Source organism: Mugil cephalus, chromosome 16 (genome assembly GCF_022458985.1).
Source record: "Mugil cephalus isolate CIBA_MC_2020 chromosome 16, CIBA_Mcephalus_1.1, whole genome shotgun sequence".
Lineage (NCBI taxonomy): Eukaryota > Metazoa > Chordata > Actinopteri > Mugiliformes > Mugilidae > Mugil > Mugil cephalus.
In genome coordinates this window covers 18868758-18895198 of record NC_061785.1, presented here as the reverse complement: position 1 = coordinate 18895198, position 26441 = coordinate 18868758, and the positions used below count along the sequence as shown (strand labels likewise).

Genomic DNA, 26441 nt, shown 5'->3' with positions numbered 1-26441 from the left:
AAGTAAGGACCTGTATCAACATCAGTGCTAGGCTGACACTTTGCTTAAAGGGTGCACATGTGTGACAGGACTCCCGTGCTACTTACATCAGAGGTCCAGTGCGAAGCGTATACTGTACTCCCACTCTGCCACCACCTACTTCAAATAAGCTCTCAAATCTGTCAGAGGTGAGCCGCTTTATGAAAATAGGTTTTTAATCAAAGCTGTTGTCAGTCTCTGATTTATTTTCTGTCCCAGAGAATCAGATGCAATGATTATAAAACCGGGGGCTTAAGCTGCTTGTACAACTGTTCCCAGAATTTGAAATATTTTGCTGTTTATCCTCTTCTGACTCCAGCTCAAGGACAAGCCCACATGTGCGGTGGACTCTGGATTTGTTTACACAGACAGATGGCCGCACTGTCCAGAGTCACAGTCCACAAACCCCCTTTTTTCTGCTCCATTTCTGTTCTCCTTGACCACCATCAAGACTTAATCTTCCTTCTCATACCCTCTACGTTTTCTTCTCTCTGTCTTTAAGCTCTCCCTCTCTCCCTGCCTGAGAGTGACAGGGCTCTCAGGTCAAGCTGACGCCAGTCTCTCTGTCCAGTCTGAAGCAGGCCTAGGTCCTCGCCCAGCTGTCCTGCAGTCTATTTGTCGTTCTGTGTGTCAAGCCCGGCTGTTGCCCTGGCCTCTCACCTTGGTGTCAAGAGCCCTTCAGTATTGGGCCACTTGGAAAGCCACAGACTCAAGAAGTTGAATCAAACAATGCTTGCGCCATGCTTGTATTTTACCATTCTACTGTACAAGGCAGATTTTTCTTTTAGCCCAGTTAGAACAACCTACTATACTTTGCGATGAAGTTTTTATTTCGATGCAGAGGAGATGAGAACGAAAGTGTCGCTTAACAGCAATGGAGTAAACATGGCCTCTTCCTAGGGTGGGATTGCCACAAACTGTTAACTATTGACTTCTCTGTCCACATTAGAGGCCATCCACGGATCTAAATTGCTCCGTTGCTGACAGGCTATAGTTGTTGCTGTGCAAATTAGGTCCTTGAGTCAGATTTATTTGGTCACTAGCTAACCTTTTAATTTAGTTTCCAGTTCTATCTCCTAATATATGCCGATTGGCTGAGGGCTATACTTTATCATCTGTGGCTTGGTGTTTAAAGCTTAGAACTACTGTGGTATTTTGATGTCTATCATTCTGTGTGCATGTTTGCTGCAATCAAGGTATATATATAAAAAAAGCTTTGGTGTGGTTAGTTACGCACTGCTCAGTTACTTCCTTGAACAAATATAAATCCCCCAGTCAGTGCTAGATCATCAAGGTCAGCCTTAGTGAAAGTCAGTTATCTGAACATGTAATGTTTGTGGTGCAATTATTTGCTTTCTTTGGTTCTTTGAATACATGTGCACATGTTTTACCAACGCGGCTAGAAAGCCATCATGTTACAACAGCTGTATAAAGAACACAGCAGGTTCACTTTTAGCAATGCAACACAAGAGACTACAACTAGATTATCTAATCTTTTCCAACTTCGCTTTGACTTCCCATTCAGCGCAAATGAGCCGTGCTTACATTCAAAGCCACTGTGTACTCACATAAACCTGCCTAAGTCATTGTACACAATGTAGTATTATTCAGGAAGTCCTGTGGTCGTGTTATTTTTTCCTGACAGATGTCAAGTGTGTGTAGCCAAATGTGCACGTTACAGCTAGGCATCAGAGAGATTCAACTAAACTGAACTCATGAACTTGCACTGTTTATGAAAAGAACAGACGGTCCTTTCATTCTTTTCCTAGTAGTACATTACATGGGTGTGAGATCGGGGAGAAAGAGTCAACATTGTAATGTACACACACGCAAAAAGAATGCAGTGTGGCTCATTTTTCAGTAAAACAGTCTAGTTCATTTGATGAATGATGCGGTGTCTTTTCATGCATCTACTTCCACATACACCCATTTTAAAAATAGTCTACATCAATCATAACCACCAAAAGGCATTGTTATTACTGTGTTAATTATAGGTTGCTTGTCAGGTACACATCAAATACATGTTCCTACTGAGTCCATCAGAGTTGAGAAGTTGTCAACTGCTAATTTCCCATCTCTAAAATGACTACATGCTACAGCAGTCCTTTATTTGAAGTGGAGCTCCTCAAGCAAAACACTGCATACGTAATGCAATTGTAATGTAATTACTAGTTCTACATTTTAAATCCTGCAACACATATCTGAAGTCAGAGACATAACAAAGTGAATCCTAGCAAGAACATTTGCTTTTGCACAGACTGTTACATCAGCGCTTGCTGTGCCAAGCTTGGCAGGGAAATTGACGCCTGGGTGGATTAGAAAAAGGCAGACCATGTGGGGGGGACTTGTGGGCACGTCTGTTCACTTCCCCACTTAACACTTTCTCTGCGTGTGTCTTCTGATGTGATCCTCCAGCCGAGCACTCTGCCCCAGGGTACCATCAACATGAACCAGTGCTCTGACGTCATCGACGGCGAGTCCAGGACGGGGCAGAAGAACTCGCTGTGCATCCTGACCCCTGAGAAGGAGCACTTCATACGGGCTGAGTGTAAAGAAATTATCAATGGGTAAGACAGAATGATCTCCTAAGTAATGTAAATACTGTGATGATGTGTTAAAATAGGATTTACACATATAAATCTCTGTGTATGCATATTACTGACTCATTATGACTTCAGGTGTGTGCTATGGTTTGTGTTGTTTTTTTGGATTGAGTAAGAAAGGGATGACGGAGACAAAGAGGAATAGTTGTGTGCATCTGCTGTGGCAGCCAAACTGCTCTGCCCCCTGCTGTCTCCTTTAGGCTGTGTCTTCTACCGAGTTGTAATTCACGCTGCAGTGACAGTGCACATTCTTGATCTGTTGCCTCTCTAGCCCTCTCTCTCTCTCTTCCCTCTCTCTCTCCACAAATTTCTAGAAACCACAACACACATCTCGATACACAAACTTGCATCTTCATAATTCACTAATCTCTGGCTCCTCTTCTCTGATGCTGCACATTTACAGCACGTTCCCGCACTGCTCTCTCTCTCCCTCCCTGTCCGTACGCTCCATATTATGGCTATTCTTAGTGAAGTGTGACTCACAACACCCACTCTTCATTTTGCTACCTGCTCTATCACTTCCCACTCTCCTGTCATCTGACTTCCATGTGTTGCTGCTTGACCATAACACAGCCATCCTAGCCCTGTGAATGTTAAGCTCCTCTTGAGTTTCTTTCGACTCATTGTTAGAGCATGAAAACGGTGCCGTGTGGGCACTCGTTCATTTCTAACCGTGTCACATGTTTGCATCTGTCACAGTTGATAACGTGACACTCCACCGCAAAGGCTTTCGCTCTTTACAAAGTGGGTGGATTAGAAAAATATCAAGACAATGCTGTGGTCACCTACTTAAATGTTCTAATAGCAATAGAAGCAAGGACAGTTGCACTGAATACACTGAGGAGCAGGGTCACTTTTCATTATTATAGACTGACCATGCTTTTCTTTCTGAACTTGCTAAATAATTAGTTTGAGTAAATTCATAAGTGAGAATTTTTCTCAAAATTCAACAAATTTCTTAGGGAAAGCCCTTTTATTGAAAGCATGTGATTGTGGTAGCATTATCTGTATCTGTATATAGCTGCTAATTAGCTAAAATATCTTCATGACATGCCGTTTTAGTAAATGATGAATCTTAAGAAAATGAAAGCAAGCAAACATATTGGACAATTAGAAGTGGCCAAACCAGCCCCTGAGTTTTTCTTTTTTGGATCAGCTGACTCTTTTGAGGAATGTTTAATGTTAATTTACTTCAGGCAAACATCATGTTTTGCTCTTTGGACTTTGCTTTCTTTGGACGGAGGACTTTGTTTTTAGCGTGTCAGAAACACTGTTTTTCTTTATTTGTAGATGGCAGGAGGCTCTGACCGTGTACCCCAGGACCAACAAGCAGAATCAGAAGAAAAAACGCAAGGTTGATCCACCCACTCATCAGGTAATGCACCTTCTCACACTTTCCAGTGTGAAGTGTTTGTATCCCCTCAGACTGGACTAGGATGAAGACTGTGTTTTGTTTTTTTTAAAGCAGAATATTTTTTCTATAGTATATGGATGGACTCTTTTCCCGAAAACTTAGAACCAGGGACTCATACATAGATATTATCAGTACCAAGTGCAAACACAAAACCATTCTCAGTATGTCTGTTTTGTTTTGTTCTTGTTTTTTTTTTGAAGACTTAATATCAAGTCTGTTTTATCTGTTTTAGATACTCTGAATATTATGATTTGCTGTGGAAATATACAATATGGAGGCTTCTCAGTCCTCTCAAACTACACTGCAGGGAGCAACACAGATGTATTGTTTTTCTGCCAGCAACAGTTTATACTGTCTGTGTTTCCAATCTTTACTCAAATGATGTCTCAACATTACTGCATGCCTCAAACTTGTCTAACATAATCAGTTGTCACTGTTATAAAGCAGCTACAGACTTAGAGTATGTGTGTGGACGCTATCGTTGGTATGGTAAGTAGTAAAACTTGGGTCACGCTCCCAGCTCTGTTCATCTGTTTTTATTGATATGGAACAATGTTATTTGGTTACCGAGCTATCAAAATGTTCCAGAGCAAACAGTCAAAGCTAATGATGACAGCCGCCTGCTATAACAACATTCAGCTGCAGCTCTAACCATGTGTCTCTTGCATGAGAATCTTCTGGTGCACACAGTTTCATTGTCATGTCCAGCACCTGCAAAAAAGTGTCATTCTGGATTGAAACCACATTGTCTGAATTCACACTTAGCAACATTGAGCCTTTGCAGTCTTAAAAAGAAGCACGTTTCAGTCTGTGAGACCGTAAATGCAAACTTGGCCTGTAAATCCTGGTAGCGCAGCTTATTAGCCAACCCTGCACATTTACTGTTTAGTAGAGGGGGCCAGAAAGAGAATTTCCCTTTGGAGAACAATGAAGCATTTAGAATTAAAATGAAACATTAGGGGCAACAGTTGAAAGGATAATAAGTATATTTACACAAAGTCTAGAAACAACAAAGAAAAGTTGAGTTCCACAGTCTGGGAGCAAGATTAGTCGAGTTGTTCACGACATTCATGTAACATCCAGATACAATTCAGTGAAAGCTCAGTCAGACTTCTCTTTGGTAGGTAGAAATAAAACCAACAACTACATAAGACTCTGTTACCATAATAATGGTTTTAATTATGAGAGCAAATATAGGCATGACATAAAATAATATTGTGCAGACCACCCAGCGTGGAATCCAGAGCCAAACCCCCCCTTCCCTTCCTCTTGTTTGATGCCAGGCCAAATTTGTGGTGCGTGTGCACAAAATTCAGTCTGAAGTTCATTGTCCGCTTCCTCTAAAGACTCTGAATCAGACAGTGACCTTTCTGGGCTTACACAAACAGGGCTCATTTGGAGAGGAACAGTGGTGACACAGTGGTGACTTTGACTCTGTCCCAGCTGACCCCATCGTTTTGGTGTTCATCCATTGTGCATTCATGTTTAGATAAAAGAACTTGCTACCATGATGTTTCCCCACATCAATTGTTTTTGGATTGTCACTGTTAGCAGAGAAAGATGTAAGATACCACCCATAAACGTACAGTGAGCAATAGAAAGCGACCTCAACCACTGCTCTGTAAATACAGTGCAATCGTTTTACTTTCATACATGAGTGAAATTTATGGTGCTTGGATGTGAACAATTACTCGTGCGAGTGACTCTCACAAAACCTTTTCTGAGGCACAGTTCACTGCTGTTGCCTGTCAAATATTAATTCTGAACCTTGACTGTTGTTTGGTTTGAGTCTCTCTGCAAGCTGCTCTCTGTTGTCTGCGTGAAAAGAACCGTCACTCTGTACTACTATCTAAGTGTTTCTGTAAATATGACATTTTTTCTAATATAACCATCCGCTAGTCACATTAAATCAAGTTCCTCATCGTAGATTTCGAAAAAGAATAAAGTGAATCTATATTTAGTTCTGATTCAGGAGCTATTGTATTTCCAGCAAGTAGATTTTAATTTGAAAATAAGTTGTGCTAAGATAATACTCTTTATTTCATATGTAATTACAAAGTTATTAATTAATTGATATATTCTGATGCTCATCATGACCATCTTTCGTCGCACAAAGAGTTATTTGAAGATGATCCCCTTTTTTTTTTTTTTAAATCTGTTTTTTCCACAGCCCAGTCCTGCTAACACCTTTAGGTGGCGTAGAACAGTGATTCCATTTTATCTGCTTCTCTGCTTTTAACGATCCTACTTATAGAGGACCGCATTGATGCTGTGGAATAGGATTTGTCAAAGCCAAACCATGTAATTAAGGCTCACATTTTCCACACCTTACTCTGCACCACTTATCCACCTGAAACCTCTCCCTCTGCTCTCACATACTTTACTGGAGACATACGCTGGGAGTCTGTGTTGAATATCTGAGCACAGTAACATGTTTGCCTTGTGGGCAGTGCAGTTTAATGTAAGCACCTGATCTTGATGAAATGATAGGAAACAATGTGTCACATATTGTAACTGAAAGCGGTCTGAAAACTTTGTTCTTATGGTTAGCCATAAAACATGTGATTTCTTAAGCTTAATATAATGATGCATTGTTTCAAATGACGCAAAAAGATATTAAAATTATTATGAGACAGATATACCCAGCACTGATTATAATCAGCAGGCATTAACACCAAAGGCTTTTTGTGATTGGCAGGGTGGAGTAACTCCAAGCCAGTGTTTTTCCACTGAAGACATGAATGGACATCCAGTGAGTTCAGCTTTGGCCAAACTGTTTTGTCCTGCTTCACCTTTAAAAGAAAAAGAAAAAAAAGAAAGAAACAGACTTTCAATCCCATAAATTTAAGTTATATTTATTATTATCCAATCAATATTGGTGAAGGGTGCAAAAAAGAATAAATTCTGTGAAGAATAATTCAGCATGTTTGTGGTGATTGGAGGAGGCTGGATAAAAAGTGAATGTTTGTGGGTTGCTTTGCTTTGAAAATCTTGCTTTCTCTAAGTAAGTCAATGATTTCGTGCATCTGCTGATCTGGAGGGACTTTCTCAACTTTGAACTTTTTTTTTTCCTTTGAATTTGTTGATCTATTTGTTAATTGAAGATGATGACATGACATGATTTATTTTTTTTATATATATCCTTTTTTGGTTTCAATTTGTTGTATATAGAATGTCCAGGTTTTTTGTCTGAGTCCATACATATTACAGGTGTTTGCCATGAATGAAATCTTTGCTCTTTGTCAAACTGTTGACCCCTTCTCTCTTCCAATAACATAAAAAGAAATTTCCTTTTTTATATAACACAAATTGGATTAATCTGGCATGAAAAATAAGAACAAAAACAAACCAAAGATGAGGGATCTTCTGTATATTGATACAGTGGTATTGCCATTGGCCCGTGAATAAACCTCACTATAGGTTTGGGTGGGCAAACAATGGTGCACCTGTACATCAGGTCCGGATAAAGACAAATATACTATTTGAATTCTCACATTTACATTCATCTCTTTCCTTCTCATACTCCTCTTTGTAGTCTCTCTGTGACCTTACCTCCCATTATGTCCTTTCCTCTATTCATCCACTCCTTCCACCCCAAACCCTTGCCCAGGAGCCCGGTCCTGCTAAGGTAACGGTGACCAGCAGCAGCAGTGGAGGCAGTATCCCATGCTTGCCCAGCAGTATCGCCAGCGCCGAGCGTGTCCCTATGAGCCGTGCCACTCTGTGGCAGGAGGAGAGCCGCTGGAGCAGGGCCACCATCCCCTGCAGCCGCAGTGCCTCCTGTCTCAGCCAGTTGAGCCAGAGCCAGCCGGACTCCAGTATCACTACTCAAGATGGTGAGGGCTAGGAAGAGGACGTGCAGTTGCTGCAGCTTCCTGTGTATATAATAAAGAAATCTAGGCAACTTCAAGAAGATGTCTTAAAGGCATATTTGTAGGGCATGTCATACTTTTAGCAAATATTCTCACCTTGAAACAAAATCTGCAATGACTTGGGTTTAAGTATGACCTCCTTCTCGCACTCTCAGTACTAACTATTCAATGTTGTAGTGCAAACCATGTTTGTTTAATGCCATGTATAGACAGGCTGTTTGACATCTGTGGTGGTGTTTGTTCGTTTCAGATGGTGGCACTGCGAGCACTGGACGAAAGGTGCGCGTGGAGAGCGGTTACTTTTCCCTGGAGAAGACCAAGTCGGAGCCTTCTCCACAGTCAGAACATCAACCACAGCCTCCCCAACATCTGCCCCTGTCCTCGTCAGCATCATCCTCCTCTTTAGGACCTCCCAGTTCAAGGTACAACTCCGAATCAGAACCCCAAACCTCCCCTAATCAACCTTCCCAAGACCCTCTCCCCTCTCCAGGTGCACTTGTTTCCCCAAGCTACTCCACCATCAGCTCCTCCCAGAGCTCGCTGGACTCTGAGCCTAGTGGGACTACACCCACCTGGGAGGGTCGCAGTGGTGGTGGAGGGAGCACTAGTAGTGTCAGTGCCGGTGGAGGAGGCAGAGTTGGCCGGAGTGGCAGGGAGTACACAACCCTGTCAGATGTGCCTCGGGCTCGCAGACTGAGCTACCGCGAAGCCTTCCGCTCTGAGAAAAAGCGTCAAGAGTTGAGGGCACGCACAAGGAGTCCTGGGAGAGAGGAGGTGGCTCGGCTCTTTGGGGAGGAGCGCAGGTGAGGCTATTTGCCATGCTCAGCATGCTGTAAAAAACATTTGCAGAGAGATTTTAAGTTTCTTGCACCTGCTTTCCGATGGATCAGATCAGTACTAAACACATAGCAGGAGAAATATTATGCAAATTCACGTGTGATAAGGACGGCAACATGACTAATAATCATTAATGAGCCACTAGTTGTTAGCCCTCGGCAAAGCCTTAAAACCTGTAGATGGCAATTAGTAGATGCCAAGTAATTATGTGAAGCTTATGCATTGCTTAAAACATTCAGCTCTTCGATTTTTAGCACCACCTGGTGGCTGCTCTGTGGAACAGTCCTGTCTCCACACATCCTTTGCAGCTAGTGCCCAAGCTTACCAGTGGTTTGCCATTAATGATTCGGGGGGATTTATGTGCATGTGTTACTTTATTTTCTACTGGTCTCTACCTTTTACCCTGGCTACCTTGCTACTTTTTGTTGTTTCAATCTTTTCCAGGGGCTTCTGAACAGAGCTCATGCTCAACCAACCCTTCCGCCCCTGTCCCAATGCTGTTCCCTGCTGGTCACCGCTGATTCCTGCTTTCTATCATTTCATCTCTGCACTGCCTGGGAGCACTCACATGCACTGTTTAATGATAAATTACTTCATTTGCTGAAGCATACTGGTGGTTGGTTATACATAGATTTTAGTGTCTCCTACTTTATTCTCGGATACGTACACATTAACAAGTGCAGCGCCTTAAGGTAACGCCGACTGTGCTGCCATGTCTGCTTTACTTCTAGAGTGTGTTTAATCGACCATCCTAGTGCTTTTCCTTCTATTCTAAAGTCTCTGATCATATAACACCACTCTTTATTCTTGGGTGTATCTCATTGGGGGCATTTACTCTTCTTTGTTTTGCATATTGTTTACTTTGGAAAAGACTTTTGTCCAAAGCATCCAATATGCACACAGTCCCCCCAGACTTCTTCAAATTGATTGAGTCAGATTTGATTTCATACCATGCTTGTTTTTATGCTTTTTGTATCAGATTCTGCTGCATCATGATAATACTTTTGAATAATGAATCTGTTTTTGGTATGCTGAACATGTTTTCAAAGAATTATCTTGCTATTTTGCTCATTGTTTGACTGTAATGCTTAGTGAAACAATGACATGTATTAATAAGTATAGTCACTGTGTGTCTCCTAGGCGGTCTCAAATCATCGGCCGGTTCGAGGATGGTCAGTATGTTGAGCGTATGGACACAAGCGGCTCCAATGAACCCTCAGCTAATACAGTGCTAATCCAGAGACAAGGCCGCAGCGAGAGACGCTATCTGCCTAACAAACATGTATGCTCTTCTCTACATCAATTAAATGAAACCACATAACATGTTTCCCTGTTTATTGTTCACTGAGTTTAACACAGATGACTTGAATTTCTAATGTAAGATTTATATTTTTAGGAGATGTCACTGGATTCAGGAAAGGACCGTTCAGTCCCTGATGTGTCCAGCTCCAGTTTAGTCAACTTAAGAAGAGCCAAGTCATTGGACCGCAGAGTCACAGAGTCCTCAATGACGGTGAGCGCTCGCAGTACTTCTTAGATGCCAAAGACAATAGAAGCATAGACTGTGGGCTATAAAATTATCAAGTCCCTTCAAGAAGCACCGAACTTGAGATTTAACCCCATTTCACTGCACTGATGACCCAGGCTTTTTTATTTAATGCATTTTTCAATAACTTCGTCTATACTAAAGTCTAAGTTATAATGTAATAGCAAAAATAAATAATTTACATGATTTCTATTGTGCAATGAGACGCATGTCGCTTCACATGCTGTGAGAACAGTTCGTGTGAAACATGAGGCGGATGTAAATGACTGTCCTTCTGTAGCTGGTAATGTCAGACTATGAGCAAGAGCTTGCTCAAACATGGTTATTTGAATCACAATAGAAGAAGAATTGTACCAGATGGATGTAGGGCGAGCTCACACGGAAGCGGGGGTTGCTACTGCTGGTGCTAACAAGTGATGACGTGGGTAGATTCACCCTTCTGTGCTGTGATTTGGTTGATGAGTGTATTTAGGTAGGTGGGTACATCCATGAATTTACCCAATTTTCTTGCAAACACATCTCAATGTATTTAACGCTTTGATTATTACAAGCTGAATGCCATCCAGGTCTTTTATTTAAGATGAAACAGAACTCTCTATGGCCGATATCTCTGAACTTATGCAACTTGCACCAAAACAATCTAGATGTGCAGCACTACAGGCCAGAGGAAAATCACGCATGTTAGATTTTGTTGCCAACTGTCCCTTTTAAAGTAGCCTTCAAGTTAAGGTTGTATCTTCTGGTCAGGTCGGAGAGAGTTGCAGGGCTGAGTCAGTCGGCGTGTGGTTGGTCTCTCTGTGACTGACCTGCAGCTGCCTAACCCCCCACACAGTCAAACACACACGTACACATGTACACACCGCTACCGCCTCCGCTACCGATGATTATAAATAGCCAGCAGAGAGGCAGCGGCAGTCGTGTGTATGTCCCCAGGGCAGACTGAAAGAAAGATAGTCAGCTTATGAAGTGAAGGCAGTTAGCCATCAGAATGACTCTCTGCCAGGCGATGACACCACACCTGATGAAGCTCAACAAAAACAAGGTATTGTTGAGTGAGGGGAAGCCAGGTTTGGGACAAACGGTTTACTTTAGAGTCTATAAACAGACTTGAGCTTGGTTTCGATGGACGGCAGTTTGTGTTTCACAGGGAACGTCCAGCTCCCGCCAGTCAGTCTGTGTAGCTGGAGCCACTTATTGGTACTTACCCTTCTTGTGCTGAGGTGGCTACCAAAATGACAACAAATGCACATAAATGCAGCCGTGTGTAGCAAGATGTCTGTTATATTCTGACTACATCAGGCACGAAAACTCATCTAATGATGACTTCCATTTTAGAGACAAAATATTTCAACAGAATATGCTTTACTTTATTTCCCTCTTTTGTTTTAATGTGCCTAATGTTTTAATTGTTTCATATTGTTGTGTACTTAACGTTACATCACTTGGATCTCTCCTCTTTGCAGCCAGATCTGCTGAACTTCAAAAAAGGATGGATGACAAAGCTGTATGAGGATGGAATGGTAATTATTTTTTTCAATTGTACAATTTAGTGATTGTCTACTTCTACTCGATAGATTCATTCTGAACGGTAATGGTGAAATTTCAGAATTTATGCATAGTCTCTTTTGACCCCCTTAGTGGAAGAAGCACTGGTTTGTCCTGACAGACCAGAGTCTGAGGTACTACAAGGACTCGATAGCTGAGGAGGTAAGGCTCATTTAAACACTTATTTTGAATAAGCAGACAATTAAGAAGGGATTGAGTCTGTTATTGCTCTGTTTGACTGTCTCTATTAGGCTTCAGAAATGGATGGGGAGATTGACCTTTCCACATGTTATGATGTCAAAGAGTTTCCAGTCCAGAGGAACTACGGTTTCCAAATACTCGTGAGTGTTGATTCTTCGTGTCAACAATTGCCGTGTGTCATTAATCACCAGTAAAAATGAGACTCATTGTCTATACAGTTTAGTTATGTGGTCTCCTGCCAGTCTATAAACAGCCTTGAGGTGTAACTTTACATATCAGGTTTTAACATTTCTCTTTCTGAAACGATTCTTCGCCCGTCATGAAGGATGTCACTTGACTTGTCATCTCTGTGTGACAGGCTGACATCACAGTGGTCTAAATCTGCTTCGGCCGTTGCCAGCCCTTAGGTCTCCCTGCTTGTCTCTATGAATGCATGTAACCTTCATCCTGCATAATATGTTTACCTCTCACATTCAGATTCACATTCATGTCCTTGGCTACAAATCCTCAGTAACATACATGTATGTATAAAAAAGGCTGCATGGATCCTGTTGTGAATGAGATCATATCATTCCTATCATTTCCTTTGGCCATCAAACATTTTTACTACTTGTTGTTGGCAAAATATTATTTGGACACATATAGTTGCTTGCAGTGTGACCTATTTGATTTCATTGGTGCTTTTGTTCCTGCTGCATATAGATATAAGCTCCCTGCACTAATCCTGTATAAGGAGAGCGACGGCTACAAGTTCTCTTCTTTTGTTTACATTTGTGTGAAGTATCTCCTGCAGCCATTTTCCTGGTGAGGTCAGAAATAGAGTAGTGAGGAGGATCCTTGTCTCTTTGGCTGAGAACACCGTGGGTTTGGTGTCAAGAAATTAATAACTACAGTATTTATATCCGCTCTTAGAGCACCATGGTCAGACTGGACGGAGCTGTTGTCATTAGCTATGCTGCTATGTTCAGCTGATTTTAAATCCCAAGAATGAAGTACCTGGTATCAGTGTGGTGTCCTCACACACAACAAGCGCAAGGAGTGTAAAAAAAGAGTTCAGCTGCTGGATCAAGGAAGTAGTTCTGATCGAAATGTGATACTGTGTAATTTTATACATTAGTGTGTTACTTCTGCAGATGATTTTATATATTAATATAAGAAGTATTGTAAGATTCAGTGTCATTGCTAGTGTTGAGAGAGTTGAAAAGTCTTTGAAAGTCATTTAAACCACTCTTTATACCATTCAACTGGTCTTTGTAATTTCTAAGTGTTATACGAGCAAATACGTTCCCAAATCTTTCCACTGGTCTTGCATTGTTTATGTTTCCACCTTTGTAAATAATAATGTCCTTCCTTGACCCCCGTAGAAACTGGGTAACATGTTTTTCTTACGCCGTCAGAAAGTTATTTTAATCAGCATGTTGTGTCACCTTGTCAGTCATTTTAACACCTGTATGTTTTCAGTGTAAAGATGGAGCGAGCACCCTGTCGGCCATGACCTCTGGAATACGCCGCAACTGGATTCAGGCCATCATGAAGAACGTGCGACCCATTATTGCCCCCGACGTCACCCGGTAATCCCCAGCGAGGATTAACACAAACCACTGGCAGATAAAACCACTGCTCTTCTCACCTTTTTTTATTTTTTTATTTATTTTTTTTTTTAAGCTCAATTCCTATCTCGTCCTCACCCTCTTTTTCTTTCTTTCTCTTCCCCTTCAACTTGTATTTTCAACCTGCTTCCAGGAAAAACATCTCTCTGAAACTATCCGTTCTGAAGCCCAGGTTGGAGTGCTTGTGTGTTAAATATCTCCCCCTCCTCGAACAGTGATGTAATTGCTCAGCAATGTCAGCCCCAGCGTGTTTGTCGTCCTGCCATGTGTCATGTGATTATTGAGTAATGTCTCCCCCGTCAGTTATGCCAAGTAGTGACACTCACAACTGTGAATTCTAATCTGCTCAGTGCCACCGTCTGGTGTCAATCATCTAGTAGCAACAGCCTTGAATGAATACTGAGATTTTTTTGATTTTTTTGGAAACATCTCCAAACAGCAGTTTACCTGAGAATGATTTAACTGCTGAAGTATTTATTATTATCTACAAAGCTGAGCATTGACCCTCATACATTCCCTTATCTTGTGCAACATTGTCTATGTTTTAGGCACCTTTCTCGGAGGGCAGAATGTTTGGTATTTTTGGTATTTCAGTAGACACAGCATTCTCTCCTTCCTGAGCTCCGTCCCTTCTTATTTTCTCCTCACACATCCTGACACCTCTGTACGTCGTGGTGAACATGGATTATTCCCTTTAACACTACGAGCGCCAGTGCTCATCAGTGTCATTCTAAACATCGGCGACGATAGAAATTGCGTTGACATCGCGGCTAAATGCAGACGTCTGCCATTGGGCTTAGTTCAGATCATGGCTATTAACACCCGAGCTGCTTACAGTCACATAGTGTGCCTTATAAATGTTTTTTTGTGTTAATGCTTTCACTTGGATCCATTCCACTGATGTTGATGTTTCTAAAATCAGGGTGTCTGCTGGTCTTCTAAAGTAAAAAATAATAATTCTGCTTCAGTCATCATTTTAGTGTACAACATTAATAATTTGTATGTAATCTTTTGTTTTGCAGCGAAGAGATGATGTTTTTTTATTAGGATTCCTAATCTGTCCATGTTTTCCTCTCAGAAAAGGGATTTGTGATATTGGGCTATCTAAAATAAAATTTATATTTGACTTGATAGTGGGTTGTATGCAACAGAAGACTGGATCTTTGTGGTCTTTCAGTCAGCACCATCAAATGTCCAGCATGCACTGCCACAAGTGGTTCATACAGTAACTTGCTAAACATGTTGTCCAATGTGAGACAATGAGATCAAAGACTTGTATTAACTGATCATGAAGCTAATTAATCTATCTGTCCATCCATCCATATGTTGTATGTTTCTTATCCAGTTCTAGATCACACTAATTGTCATCAAAAAGTTCTATTATGGTCTTCGTTTAAGTCACTGAACCCTGCAGAACCCTGTACATGCTTAATTGAAGCTTCATTACCAAAAATGTTGTGGTGTTTTGTCCAGCAAAGCTTTATTTGTAGCTTGTAGCTTGTCAGTAAAAACATTTTGCTGCCTGTATATATCTTTTCATTAGTTGTGTTTTTCTTCATTCAGATCTCTGCCTGATGGGACGATAAAACGTCATGTGATGCTGGAGCCGTGTCCACAGGCCACCCCTGAGACAAGCCCCGGTCCTGAGGTCCCTAAGACTGACGTCCACAGACAGCCTGCTGGCAACCACGTCGCTCCCGCTTCCTCTGAGCCACGTAAGAGCAGAGTTCGCGAACGCCGACGAGACGGCCGCTCAAAGACCTTTGACTGGTCTGAGTTCAAAATGCAACAGACGGAGAAGCCTGCAAAAGAACGAGCAGACACAGTTGACCTCAGCTCATCTTTCTCCACAACCTCCTCCTACTGCTCTCCCTCTTCTTCTCCTTCATCATTAGCGTCCTCTCCTGTCTCTACCTCCTCCCTCTTAACCTCATCTATATCAGGTGCTCACCCACCTTCTATGACAGATGAAGCCGAAAAGGAGAATGTTAGGAGGGGCATCTCTCCGCACAGCACAGCCAGTGCGACACACATGCCAAATACTGTTACTGTCACTGTAATTTCAACGCTAAATGCTCCACCGCCGGTACGACCATCGACAACTGAAAGCCAAGAGCAAGGAAAGATGGAAGTAGACCACCCTACTGCTATGTGTCCTCCAAGTGAAGAGAAGGACAACAGACCTCCAGACGTTCAAGAGGAGATTGAACAGCGATGGCATCAGGTGGAGACAACACCGTTAAGAGAAGAGAAGCAAGTGCCCATCACCACAGCTTCAGTAAACTCTGATAGATTGCCGGCAAATGAACTTGCTGCGCTGCTAGACAAAGAGGTGTGTTTACACAGCCCCATACAATTAAGCAGATTATCATTTTCTGTGGCATGCATAAGAATTCTGCACCTAATTCAGATTTTGTTTTGAGAAACAAGAGGAAAATAAGGTACAGATGGCAGGAGCTTTAGTCACAAACACTGCTCATGTGGCTAGAGTTTCACTAGATGCAGTCACGAAAGGAACATCTACACTTTGATCCTTTAAGATTTATGGGAAGGACATCAGTAAGTAGTCAGCAACTGTGGTAGACAGAATGCAAATGATACAGCGTTAATTGTGCACTACTACGATATATAAAGAAAAAGAGAAGAGCAACTCTTCCCAGGTGACTATGTAAATGGGCGTGGAACTCAACTCAAGAGACTAGACAGAATTACATTTAGGACAAAGCTAAGGATCTCACATGACTGCCCAGGAAACTTTTAGTGTGTTTATATACTTTACAACACATCAGTTTATTATTTCAAACTGAAAACGGTGAACCTGAAGAACCAAAGGAAATTATAAATGTACAAATACTTGCAGTCTGGATAGTATGCATTATTGGTGTATTTTTTTCTGTCTTTGTTCAGTTGGGACAGAAGCAGAGGGAGCTGGACAAACTACAGAAGCAGAACAACCTTTTAAAAGAGCAACTGGAGGATGCACTAGGAAGAGAACAAAGTGCCAGAGAGGGCTATGTGCTGCAGGTACTACACTCACCTTTTTCAGCTTGCTGGCTAGTAGGTGTTTTAAATACCCACCACGTACAAAGACAATATTTATTTACATTTGGACAAAGATATCTTGAGCTAGATGTCATTAAGGTTAGCATTATACATGTACTGGTTAAACATCTGGTGCATCTACACATTTCTGCTTAGATTGTATTTTTGTATGCAGGCTACTGGTTCACAATAAGCTTAAGTGTGGCTACTGTTCTGTTTTTAAAAAATTGCACTAACAGGTGTGGGTGCTTATTCTCTGAAACTGATACGCATGGTTGTGGTGCTCTTAGCATGAGTTTTCACTAACTGTTTTTGACGGAGTTTCACATCTCCTGGGAAAATAACTGATTTGATCTGATATTCTTAAGGTAAGAATCTTGATCAAGAAGCCTTGCGCTGTGCTTTTTCTTTCTGTTCACGTGTGTGTCCTTTCCCAGCTTGATTTCTGAATGCTTTGTGTTTCAGAATTGCATGTTTTAACTAATTGATTTGGGTCTTTGTTTCTTTTTACATTGTGTCCTTTTAAGTTATACAGCAACATTTCATCATGTTTGGTCTGGTATTCATTTTTATAATCACTGTAGTAGTCACTCATTTTACTTTTTGTTTGTTTTATTTCGTGGGTGGGGTTGAACTCACCAGAACTTTTCGTTTCCAAGTGTCCTCTGAAAAAGCACAGTGGAAGCTTGTCGAAATATTTTTACGTAAAGAAAGATAGAGGAAAAAGAAAGAAGAAAACTTATTTTCCTGGTAACCTCCGAGATGTGGTTCTCCGCATATATGGTAAGGAGCTAAAGTCATGTCATTAATGAAACTGTCTCATCAATCTTTTTCAAGAGTGCAACAACCCCTTCCTCTTCGCCGCACAAAGTGCCATGGCAACACTTGCACAAACTTAATCAAGATTTGCAGGGAGAATTGGAGTCCCAAAAACGCAAGCAGGACCTTGCTCAGCAGCAAATCCGGTCGTTAAAGAGAAGTTACACTGAAGCCCAGGATGCCGTTGACCGCCATGAAGCCGATATTCAAGCTCTGCAGACTAAACTTGCATCTGCAATGGCCGAAATCTTAGCTAGCGAACAAGCTGTGGCCAGAATGCGGAATGAACTCAAGCTAGAGCAGGAGCGCTCAAAAGAACAAGAAGAGGAATATGGCCGGAGCGAGGCCACCTTACGAGCCCAGCTAAAGGACAGTGAAGACAGACTCCGTGAAGTCGAAGCCAGTCTCTTGGAGAGAAACCAGGCCCTTAGACAACTAGAGCGCCAGCAGGCCCTCCAACGAGACCACATGAGAGAAATACAGAGGTTGCAGGAGAGGCTGCAGGAGGTTACTGCTCGACTAATAGCTACTGAAGAGGGTCAGGCTCTGAAGGAGGAGCGCCTGAGGAACGAGCAGTATAGCATGCAAGAAAGTCATGAGAGGGAAAGACAGAATTTGTGTAGACGATTAGCTGAAGCTGAAACTGCTCGTAAAGAAATAGAGAACAGACTGTTGGAGGCTGAGCAGCAGGTGGAAGCCTTGCTGAGAGGGAGGCAGGCTTCGGGAAGTAAAGATTGCAGAGATGAAATGCTGAAGCTACAAGAGCAGCTTGCGCAAAAGACTGACATGGTTGAGTCACTGAGGGAAAGTGTGCGTAGGCTGGAGGAAGAGAAAAGCCATCTCACTTGCCGCTGTCAGGAGCTTATCAACCAGATTGCAGAAGCAGACCGAGAGGTGAACAAGCTTCGCAATCGTCTGGAAACTGAAGAATCTGATTACTACACTCTTGAGCACTCGTATGAGAGGGCTACTCAAGAGTTTCAGAAAATTAGCCAGTTCCTCAGAGAAAAAGAAGAAGAGATCCGACAGACCAAGGAAATGTATGAGAGGCTGGTGGAACGCAAGGAAGAAGACTTAAAAGAGGCCCTTGTTAAAATGACTGCCCTTGGCAACAGCTTGGAGGAAACTGAACAGAAGCTGCAAGCTAAGGAGGACCTTCTTTGTCAAATGAGTCAAAGCCTCTTAGACAAAGTTGGGCCGTGTAATGCTGAGAAAGATCTGCAAGCCAAGCTTGTGGTCGCAGAGGACCGCATTGCAGAGTTAGAGCAACACCTCAACGCCCTGCAATTGGGCTACGCTGACCTGTGCTTGGAAAGGCAGCAGATCTCTGAACAGAGCAAGAAGGGAAACATTAAAACACCATCCTCATCAAACACAGATGCTTCTCTTGACAGTACATCCAAGATGGACAGCTCCCCAGATGATAAGGAGTCTCAAGCTAAAAGACCAAGGATACGCTTCTCCAATATTCAATGCCAAAAATACATCACATTCGACTGTCTGGACACTAGCCATTTGAGCGGTAGTTTTATAGACAAAGGACAAAAAGTTAAGCAGGGTGAAAGTGAAGACATTGGAGTAACCGAAGGAAACTTCCCCTCTGATATTACATTCCCACATACTAATGACCCAGAGAAGTTTATTTCCATCATACATGCTTTAGAAACTAAACTGTTAGCCACTGAAGAAAAGCTAAGAAACCTCACACAGAATCTAGAAGTGCAACAATCCACCCCAGCAGAGGACGGCTCTGAAACTGATCTGAAGATGACAGAAAAGAAGCCTTGCCCAGAAAAAGAGACTAGTGGTGGAACTGAGAGTGGTACTGCCATTAAGCACTATACCAAGGCCCTAGAGTGTGTGGAAAATGGCAGAGAAAAAGTAAGGGCCGTTCTCAGTGGCTGTCATGATACCACTGATGCACAGCTGCACTCATTGTCAGAGATAGAGAATGATTTGTTCAATGCGTCATTATGCATCCGACAAGGACAAAAGTCGTTGGAAGAGGAATCACCAGTGTTGCCCCAAAATCAAACCCCTGAGACTATAGATAAAGAGGCGATGCAACTCTTTGCCAAAACCTTGTCTTTTGAGGCAGTAGTTTTGAACAAGATGGCGTTGTTAATACAAACTTCAAAGTCTGACCTGCTGGAAGCTCTTTCAGAGATATGGGAAGACATAGAGCACATTAAAAGGAGTGACAAAGATTGCTTGGCTATAGTTTATGCTGATGTCTTAACCAGGAAGTTGGTGTTAGAGAGTGCGTTCTGGAAAGAACTAGAGAAAGCTGAAACGGATGTTGCTAAATCCAAAGAAGGTAGCGTATTAGCTGATGTAGATGTGGATGCTACGGTTGTCTTTAACACATTCATTAAAGCAGAACTAGCCTACTCAATTCAAAACCTTAAACTTGGCTATGAAGAGAAATTCAAAATACTGAAAAAGGAGTTGGTTGAAGCCCATAAAAACCTGCATCAAAGGGAAATGGCTCTTAAAGCTATTATCGAAGCTTCCAAAAGGCCAGATTTGAAAGCTGTAATAAAAGAAGTCAAAAATAGCTTGGGGTTCGGTAAACAAAAGTTAGCTGACATTAACCCCCCTGAACTGGCTCCCTACATGGAACAAATTGAAATGGAAGAATCTAGAGGCTTGGCTGAAGAAATCGTAGACAGACACTTGGCTGGTGAAATGCCCTCTTGTGGTGTTGACTCTGTTGAATCACTACAAAATGCACATGATAACCTAGCTAATGAGCTTCAAAGACAAGCAGCAGTCCTTCATAAATATGCTCAAGAGATAGAACACGGTGGAAACCTCCCTGGACTATCTAAAATGATCCATGTTCTTTTAGGACACCAAACTTCACACAATTTCACAAGCACATCTATTTGCATGCGTGAAGCCCTCATCCAGGCTCAAGTGGCATATGTGGCATGTAGGTTACGGGCCCTTCATGAACAAGATTTGGGCTGGTGTAAACGGACCAGTCAGAACATGGATGCACTTGTGCAGCAGCATGCTCACAACGTCACAGCAATCCAAGAGAAATACGAGTCGTCTTTACAAGAGGAGCGCTTGAACTTCACACAAACAGTGGCTTCTCTCCACAGAGAAAATCAGACCCTGAAGAGTGAGATCAGCAAACGGGTGAACCAGCTCTCCCAACAGCAGGAGCAAGTGGTCATCCTGGAGAAACATTATCAGAAGGAGGCTGAAGAGCTGAAGCAAAGGCATGAAAAAGAGCTAAGTCAAGTAGAGCAAGGCCGTGCCTCAACAGAGCTAGCCCTAATGGAGACAGCCGCTGACAGTCAACGAAAACTAGAGGTTCTACTTGTGGACATGGACTCCATAGAGGAACAGCACGAGTGTCATGTGAGGAAGCTGGAGGAGCAGTTTGAACAGAGAATCTGTGAGCTCCAGCATATCCACAGAGAGGAGATCGAAAAGTTACATTCTCAGTATGTAGAAAACGTTAAGCATGCCAAAGAGTGCCAACCGGATAAAACCAGCCCTGAGATTTCAGATTTGCCTCATTGTGATGAGGTTTCTACGCCAATGGAAGAGGAGGAGCAGGGGAAGGGGGAAGATGCACATAATATGTCAGAAGTGGACTCGATGCTGGTTCTGAAGGACCGAATCCAGGAGCTGGAGACTCAGATGAATAGCATGAGGGACGAACTGGAGAACAAGCACCTTGAAGGAGACGTGGCCAGCCTGAGAGAGAAATACCAGAGAGACTTTGAAAGTCTTAAGGTTTTTGCTCTTTCATTTTACCTTAGTGAATTAAACGTTTATTTAAAGGAGAGAGATATAGATGAATAGTGAAATAGCTAAATAACGTTTACTTTGGTGCTTTATTCTACTAATATTGACAGATAAAGTGGAATTTGGGAAATGGTGTGTTTAAAACTGAAGACAGTTGGCATGATTGCAATAGTAGCTTATAGTCAGCTTCCAAATATTTTAAAATCCTTGATTTAATAGTCTTAACAGGCATTAGATTGGATTTAATTTCTACTTTTATTATCAACCCATGGTACATTAAAATGCCTTTGATGACTTGTCATCATCAACCAGGCTGGTTTGTACTTTGTGGTTCTTCCTGTGGGTGTAAACAAAGCAAACCTAAGTAATTCCTGCCACTTAGGTGTAAAGATGTGTTTGTCTTCAGTATTGCCCTTTAATTTTGGGCAGAAATAAACACACCATTTCTCAGATCCAGTTACAGGATGAAATAGTCTGACAGAATAGGAGTCTTTCTGTAAAACATGCAGCTTTGCTGGTCTAGAATTCTGCTGCTTTAACTTTCTCTCTTACTAACATAGCTGGGCTATTGGTTATAAAAATTTGCATGGCTTTTGTATCTGATTTTGCATGTAGCCTAGTAAACCATTAATAGATATTGTCCTTGATCTGTATGTGCAAATTGAAATCGTGGTGATGATAAGAGATCACTGACCCTCTCTTCCTCCAGGCTACGTGTGAACGTGGCTTTGCCGCAATGGAAGAAACTCACCAGAAGGTGATAGAAGACCTCCAGAGGCAGCATCAGAGGGAGATCTCTAAACTCATGGAAGAGCGAGAGAGATTATTGGCTGAAGAGACTGCTGCCACAATTGCTGGTAAGTAAACCAACTTACCACCCATTAATGTTATGCTACAAGAAATAGTGAACACGTATTCAATTTGTGTGATTTGTCTTGAACGTAGCTATTGAAGCTATGAAGAATGCTCACAAGGAGGAGCTGGAGAAGAACCAGCGCTCCCAACTGAGTGGACTGAACTCTGACATTGATGAACTTCGCTTGGAATACGAGTATGTTTACATTTTTGTGATTTGTGACGTTTCCTACAAAAGAATGTATATGTCTATTACACTCTTTTCTTTGATTATGAAAAATAAATGCGAATAAGGAACTTTTTGAAATTTGGAAATCCCCATTATCTAAGGATCCGTTCACTACACAAGAATTCAAGTTGATAGTGTAACCATCTAACTGTCTAGAGAGGAGCTGCAGTCCATCCACAGAGAACTGGAGGTGCTGTCTGAGCAGTACTCTCAGAAATGTCTGGAGAACGCTCACCTGGCTCAGGCGCTGGAGGCCGAGAGGCAGGCCCTCAGGCAGTGTCAGAGAGAGAACCAGGAACTAAATGCTCACAACCAGGTCAGAAGCCACAGCCCCGTGCGTGCACTGTACATACAACAACTTCATTTCCACAAGCTAAAACTTAATCCCTCCAACAGGAATTAAATAACCGACTGACCACAGAGATCACTCGGATGCGCTCCTGTTTCAGCGGTGAAACAGCTCTGTCACCACTTACCCAGGGCAAAGATGTGTATGAACTGGAGGTATGTTGTTTAAACTTCAACACGCACACACACACACACAGAAACACTCACTTGCTTGTCAATCTAATTGTTTGTCTTTATTTTTTTTAGGTGTTGCTGCGAATAAAGGAATCAGAGATCCAGTATCTTAAACAGGAAATCCATTCTTTGAAAGATGAGCTCCAGTCTGCTTTGAGGGTAAGTCTTCCTCTGTTCCGGTTTATTGAAAGCGTGTGTCTGTAGATCTTCATTTAAGAGGCTGTGCGTTCATCACCAATTATTTTACTAGGACAAGAAATATGCCACAGACAAGTACAAGGACATCTACACAGAACTCAGCATCGTGAAAGCAAAGGCTGACTGCGACATCAGCAAACTGAAGGAGAAGCTGCTCATTGCCACAGAAGCTTTAGGGGAGAGGACTGTGGACGGCACTGTTACATCTGGATATGGTAAGGAGAAAATAGATAGTATTTCATTGAATTCAACTATTTGCACTGCCAAAGATTTGGGATTATTTTGATAGAGACTGCCATGAAGTGTAATCATAGTTTATCTACTGTATTTTGCCACTGCAAAGCTAAAATTCTGCATCTTCAAAATAACGACTTGTCTTCAATTTCATTTTAGATATCATGAAATCAAAAAGTAATCCAGATTTCCTGAAAAAGGAACGATCATCAGCCTCCAGGCAATTACGAGGTTTAAGGTCAAAGGTGAGTGTCAAATTCAAACATCCAGCCAGCAAAATACACACACTCCCAAGGATTCACACACCAAGTTGCCTATGTATTTTGATTAGAATCGAGTCTGGCTATGCAACAACAGACCACAGAGGTTCTTTAAATTCTTCATTTCCATATTCTTCACACTGTCTTACAGTAAAGATGTGAAGTGAATTAGTTTATCACAAGCTCTTTTTGTTAGTTTGTATGTATGGTGATGAAAATGTTGTCAAAAATGCATAAAATTGCATAAAATTAGACCAGTTCCAAACCCTGAAAGGATTTTATCAGGACTAGCAGACAAGTTGTTACAGACTTGGTAAGTGAAACCCTTAAAGAAACTCTTTCACAACACTTCTTTTGTGACACGATGTTTCCAGCTTTTGTCGTGTAGAGTTATTTCACTGTTAGGTGTTACATGTGTGTGGCCGTATGCTGTACATCAGAAGTGTGTTCCTGAGTCGGTCCGTTAGGAAGGTTTTTACTGACGGTCTGTTGTCCTTCGAGTTTGTCAACTGTCTGTTCTGTCCATCAGTCTGTCACTGAACAGGTCTCATGGGATAGCTGACACTCTCATTGTGGGGTGATTCCTCCCCAACCCCCGCCCCAAGATGTGCTGTAGGTATAGCATGATGTAGACCAAAGCATGTCCTACTTATCCTCGCATGACCTTCCCTCCCTCACCCCCTAAACTCTTCTTTTCGTCCCACAGTGCACAACTAATAGCTGATTTCCGTGTCCACTTCTCAGTTGAAACTATGTATTGGTGTTTATGTACGGTGCTTCTCATCAGCGGATTATTGAGCTGATCTCAGATCTTTATTCTGAAGAGTTTCAACTGTTAACACGTTTCCTTTGTGCACAAGAGGAGATTCTTTTGTGTGGCATGACCATGTTTCGTCATTTTCTTGAACATTTTATACTATGACCTGAATTAGTGTCATTCCGGAAAAAAACGTCTGGGATTCCCAGCTTCCCAGTAACACTTGAGTGTTTCGCTGTGTCTGTTAAATGCTCTTCTGCCTGTATGTGCACGGTAATTCATTAACAATAAATGACTTTGTCTTTTCAGAGCCTGAAAGAGGGACTAACCGTGCAAGAGCGCATGAAGCTTTTTGAGGCAAAAGATTCCAGAAAGATTTGAACACCTTAAGTTTCTTTTCTGATTCCTGCCTTTTGTGTTTGGTCACAGCTGTCCCAGCTTCAGCTTCTATTGAAATCTAGGCCTGGACCTTCCACTTTTATGCCTCTGATTCATTTGTTATTTCCTACTTTTTTTTTTTCTTAAGTTGAAAGAAAGGTCTACAGAAACAATCCTGTGTACGGTTTCTTTAACATATAATCTGGACAAATAGGAGATGTGTCAAATAAGCTGAGGGGATTCATGACAGCATTTATCTTGATCCTCCTGGATGCCAAAAGAGACAGCAATACACATAGTATGAGTAATATATATATATATATATTTCCCAATATGAATCAATATCTGCTGTACTTTATTATTATAACAGTGTCTATATCTAAGAATTTTTAATGTGTTTAATGTTGCACCAGTTCTCTTGTACATAACTACTGGATACGTGTAGGTTATGGTTTGCCATTGATTGTTGGGGCATCTGCTGTACTATAACTATGGTTTGATTGATAGTGAAAAACAATGTGACGCTTAACTCGCTTACGAATGAAAGTTTTATAAAATGGTGTGTCTGCGTGAAGAGGGGGAAACAGGGGTGAGATTGCACTTATCACTTGACTACTTGAGGAAGCTTGTTTTTATTTGTCTCAAATTGGTGTAGTGAATTCAAGTCAATTATTGCAGTGCAACCAAACATCCTGACTTAGGTTATATTTAGTGAACAGCCGTGACTCGATGGTGATACTGGATTTTTTATTATTATTATTATTATTTCTGAAATCCTGACTTCGTGTTTGCTCAGTTTTGACTTTGGTGTGAGAAAATCATCTCATAAAAAAACTATTTAGGACTTTGCATGACTGTACAGTATACTTTGAATAGCAGAATGATCCTGTTGCCTCATTTTCCTACTTTTTGCTTTAGTGTGGAACCCTTAACTCTAAAAAGCTTTGCGAGTCCTACTGTTTAGATTGAATTGTTTTACTGTAAGCAGCAGTCCTGAAGCACTTGGCCCAGTCCCTGACCTCACTGAAATCTAGTCGTGCCTCAACTGAGTGAAGAATATAAACATCCATGAAACCTGTGCAGCTATGGATACACACTGTATAGTATTCAACCCACGCCTTGTACATACATACCACACGGAAGTCTTCTGTGTTTTGTTTTAAACTTGTACCTTGCTCACTAGCTCTATATGAAATATATATGAATATTTTTTATTTTCATTTGAATGTATAACGTCAAATAAATGAAGTGTTTGGAAATCTTTGAGTTTTATTTTCTTTTGAGATGAATGCAGACTCTCTAAAAACAAAAAAGTTGAACTATTTGGAGAATTTGACACTGTTTACCTGTACATAGATCTGATACTTAACCCTCAGGCAATGTTAGGACATTTTTGTCCATCTGGGCAAAATTTTCCTCTTCATTTGGCTGCCACAATTTTTTTGTAACAAAGTCTATCTCTGCAGAGATTTTGAAATGGGGGGGGAAAACAGGTCAACAGAACACTGAAAGGAATTTACCGGTCTCTTGTAACCTTGGCCAAAAATTGCTATAAAAATGTAAAAGATTAGTGTTTTTTCATTTTTTTCTGTATAAATCTCTTAAAACACTTCAGCACTTAACAAAACTGCCAAAAAGTCAATCATTTTGAGGAATTTTAACCCTTTAAATGCTGGTTTGATTACTTGAAGTCAAAAAACTATAAAGAATGAGCTATTTTCCATAAAGCTAATGTT

The 26441-nt window shown here is 41.5% G+C and overlaps 1 protein-coding gene across 11 annotated transcripts in view; it reads left to right on the top strand.

The window, feature by feature from the left end:
- The window catches only part of si:ch73-103b11.2 (myosin phosphatase Rho-interacting protein), a 43747-nt gene extending 17783 nt beyond the window's left edge, over window positions 1-25964 (top strand). Inside the window, exons 4-27 of one of the 11 annotated variants that reach the window (XR_007114396.1) lie at window positions 2434-2585; window positions 3912-3996; window positions 6734-6787; window positions 7646-7871; window positions 8158-8710; window positions 9885-10026; window positions 10141-10257; window positions 11754-11810; window positions 11929-11997; window positions 12087-12176; window positions 13498-13607; window positions 13780-13818; window positions 15210-15978; window positions 16554-16670; window positions 17526-21260; window positions 21982-22129; window positions 22218-22323; window positions 22513-22672; window positions 22753-22860; window positions 22951-23037; window positions 23129-23291; window positions 23470-23555; window positions 24100-24182; window positions 24637-25964. Coding sequence is in view for 8 of the 11 variants with exons in the window: in XM_047608274.1 (XP_047464230.1) it covers window positions 2434-2585; window positions 3912-3996; window positions 6734-6787; window positions 7646-7871; window positions 8158-8710; window positions 9885-10026; window positions 10141-10257; window positions 11754-11810; window positions 11929-11997; window positions 12087-12176; window positions 13498-13607; window positions 13780-13818; window positions 15210-15978; window positions 16554-16670; window positions 17526-21260; window positions 21982-22129; window positions 22218-22323; window positions 22513-22672; window positions 22753-22860; window positions 22951-23037; window positions 23129-23291; window positions 23470-23555; window positions 24637-24708 (7245 nt within the window). In the remaining 3 variants the exon portion in view is untranslated. Of the gene's footprint in view, window positions 1-2433; window positions 2586-3911; window positions 3997-6733; window positions 6788-7645; window positions 7872-8157; window positions 8711-9884; window positions 10027-10140; window positions 10258-11190; window positions 11333-11753; window positions 11811-11928; window positions 11998-12086; window positions 12177-13497; window positions 13608-13779; window positions 13819-15209; window positions 15979-16553; window positions 16671-17525; window positions 21261-21981; window positions 22130-22217; window positions 22324-22512; window positions 22673-22752; window positions 22861-22950; window positions 23038-23128; window positions 23292-23469; window positions 23556-24099; window positions 24183-24636 lie in introns of those variants that run through there. The other 10 variants (XM_047608277.1, XR_007114397.1, XM_047608274.1 and 7 more) reach the window with 10 other exon arrangements.
- Window positions 25965-26441: the final 477 nt, after the last annotated feature.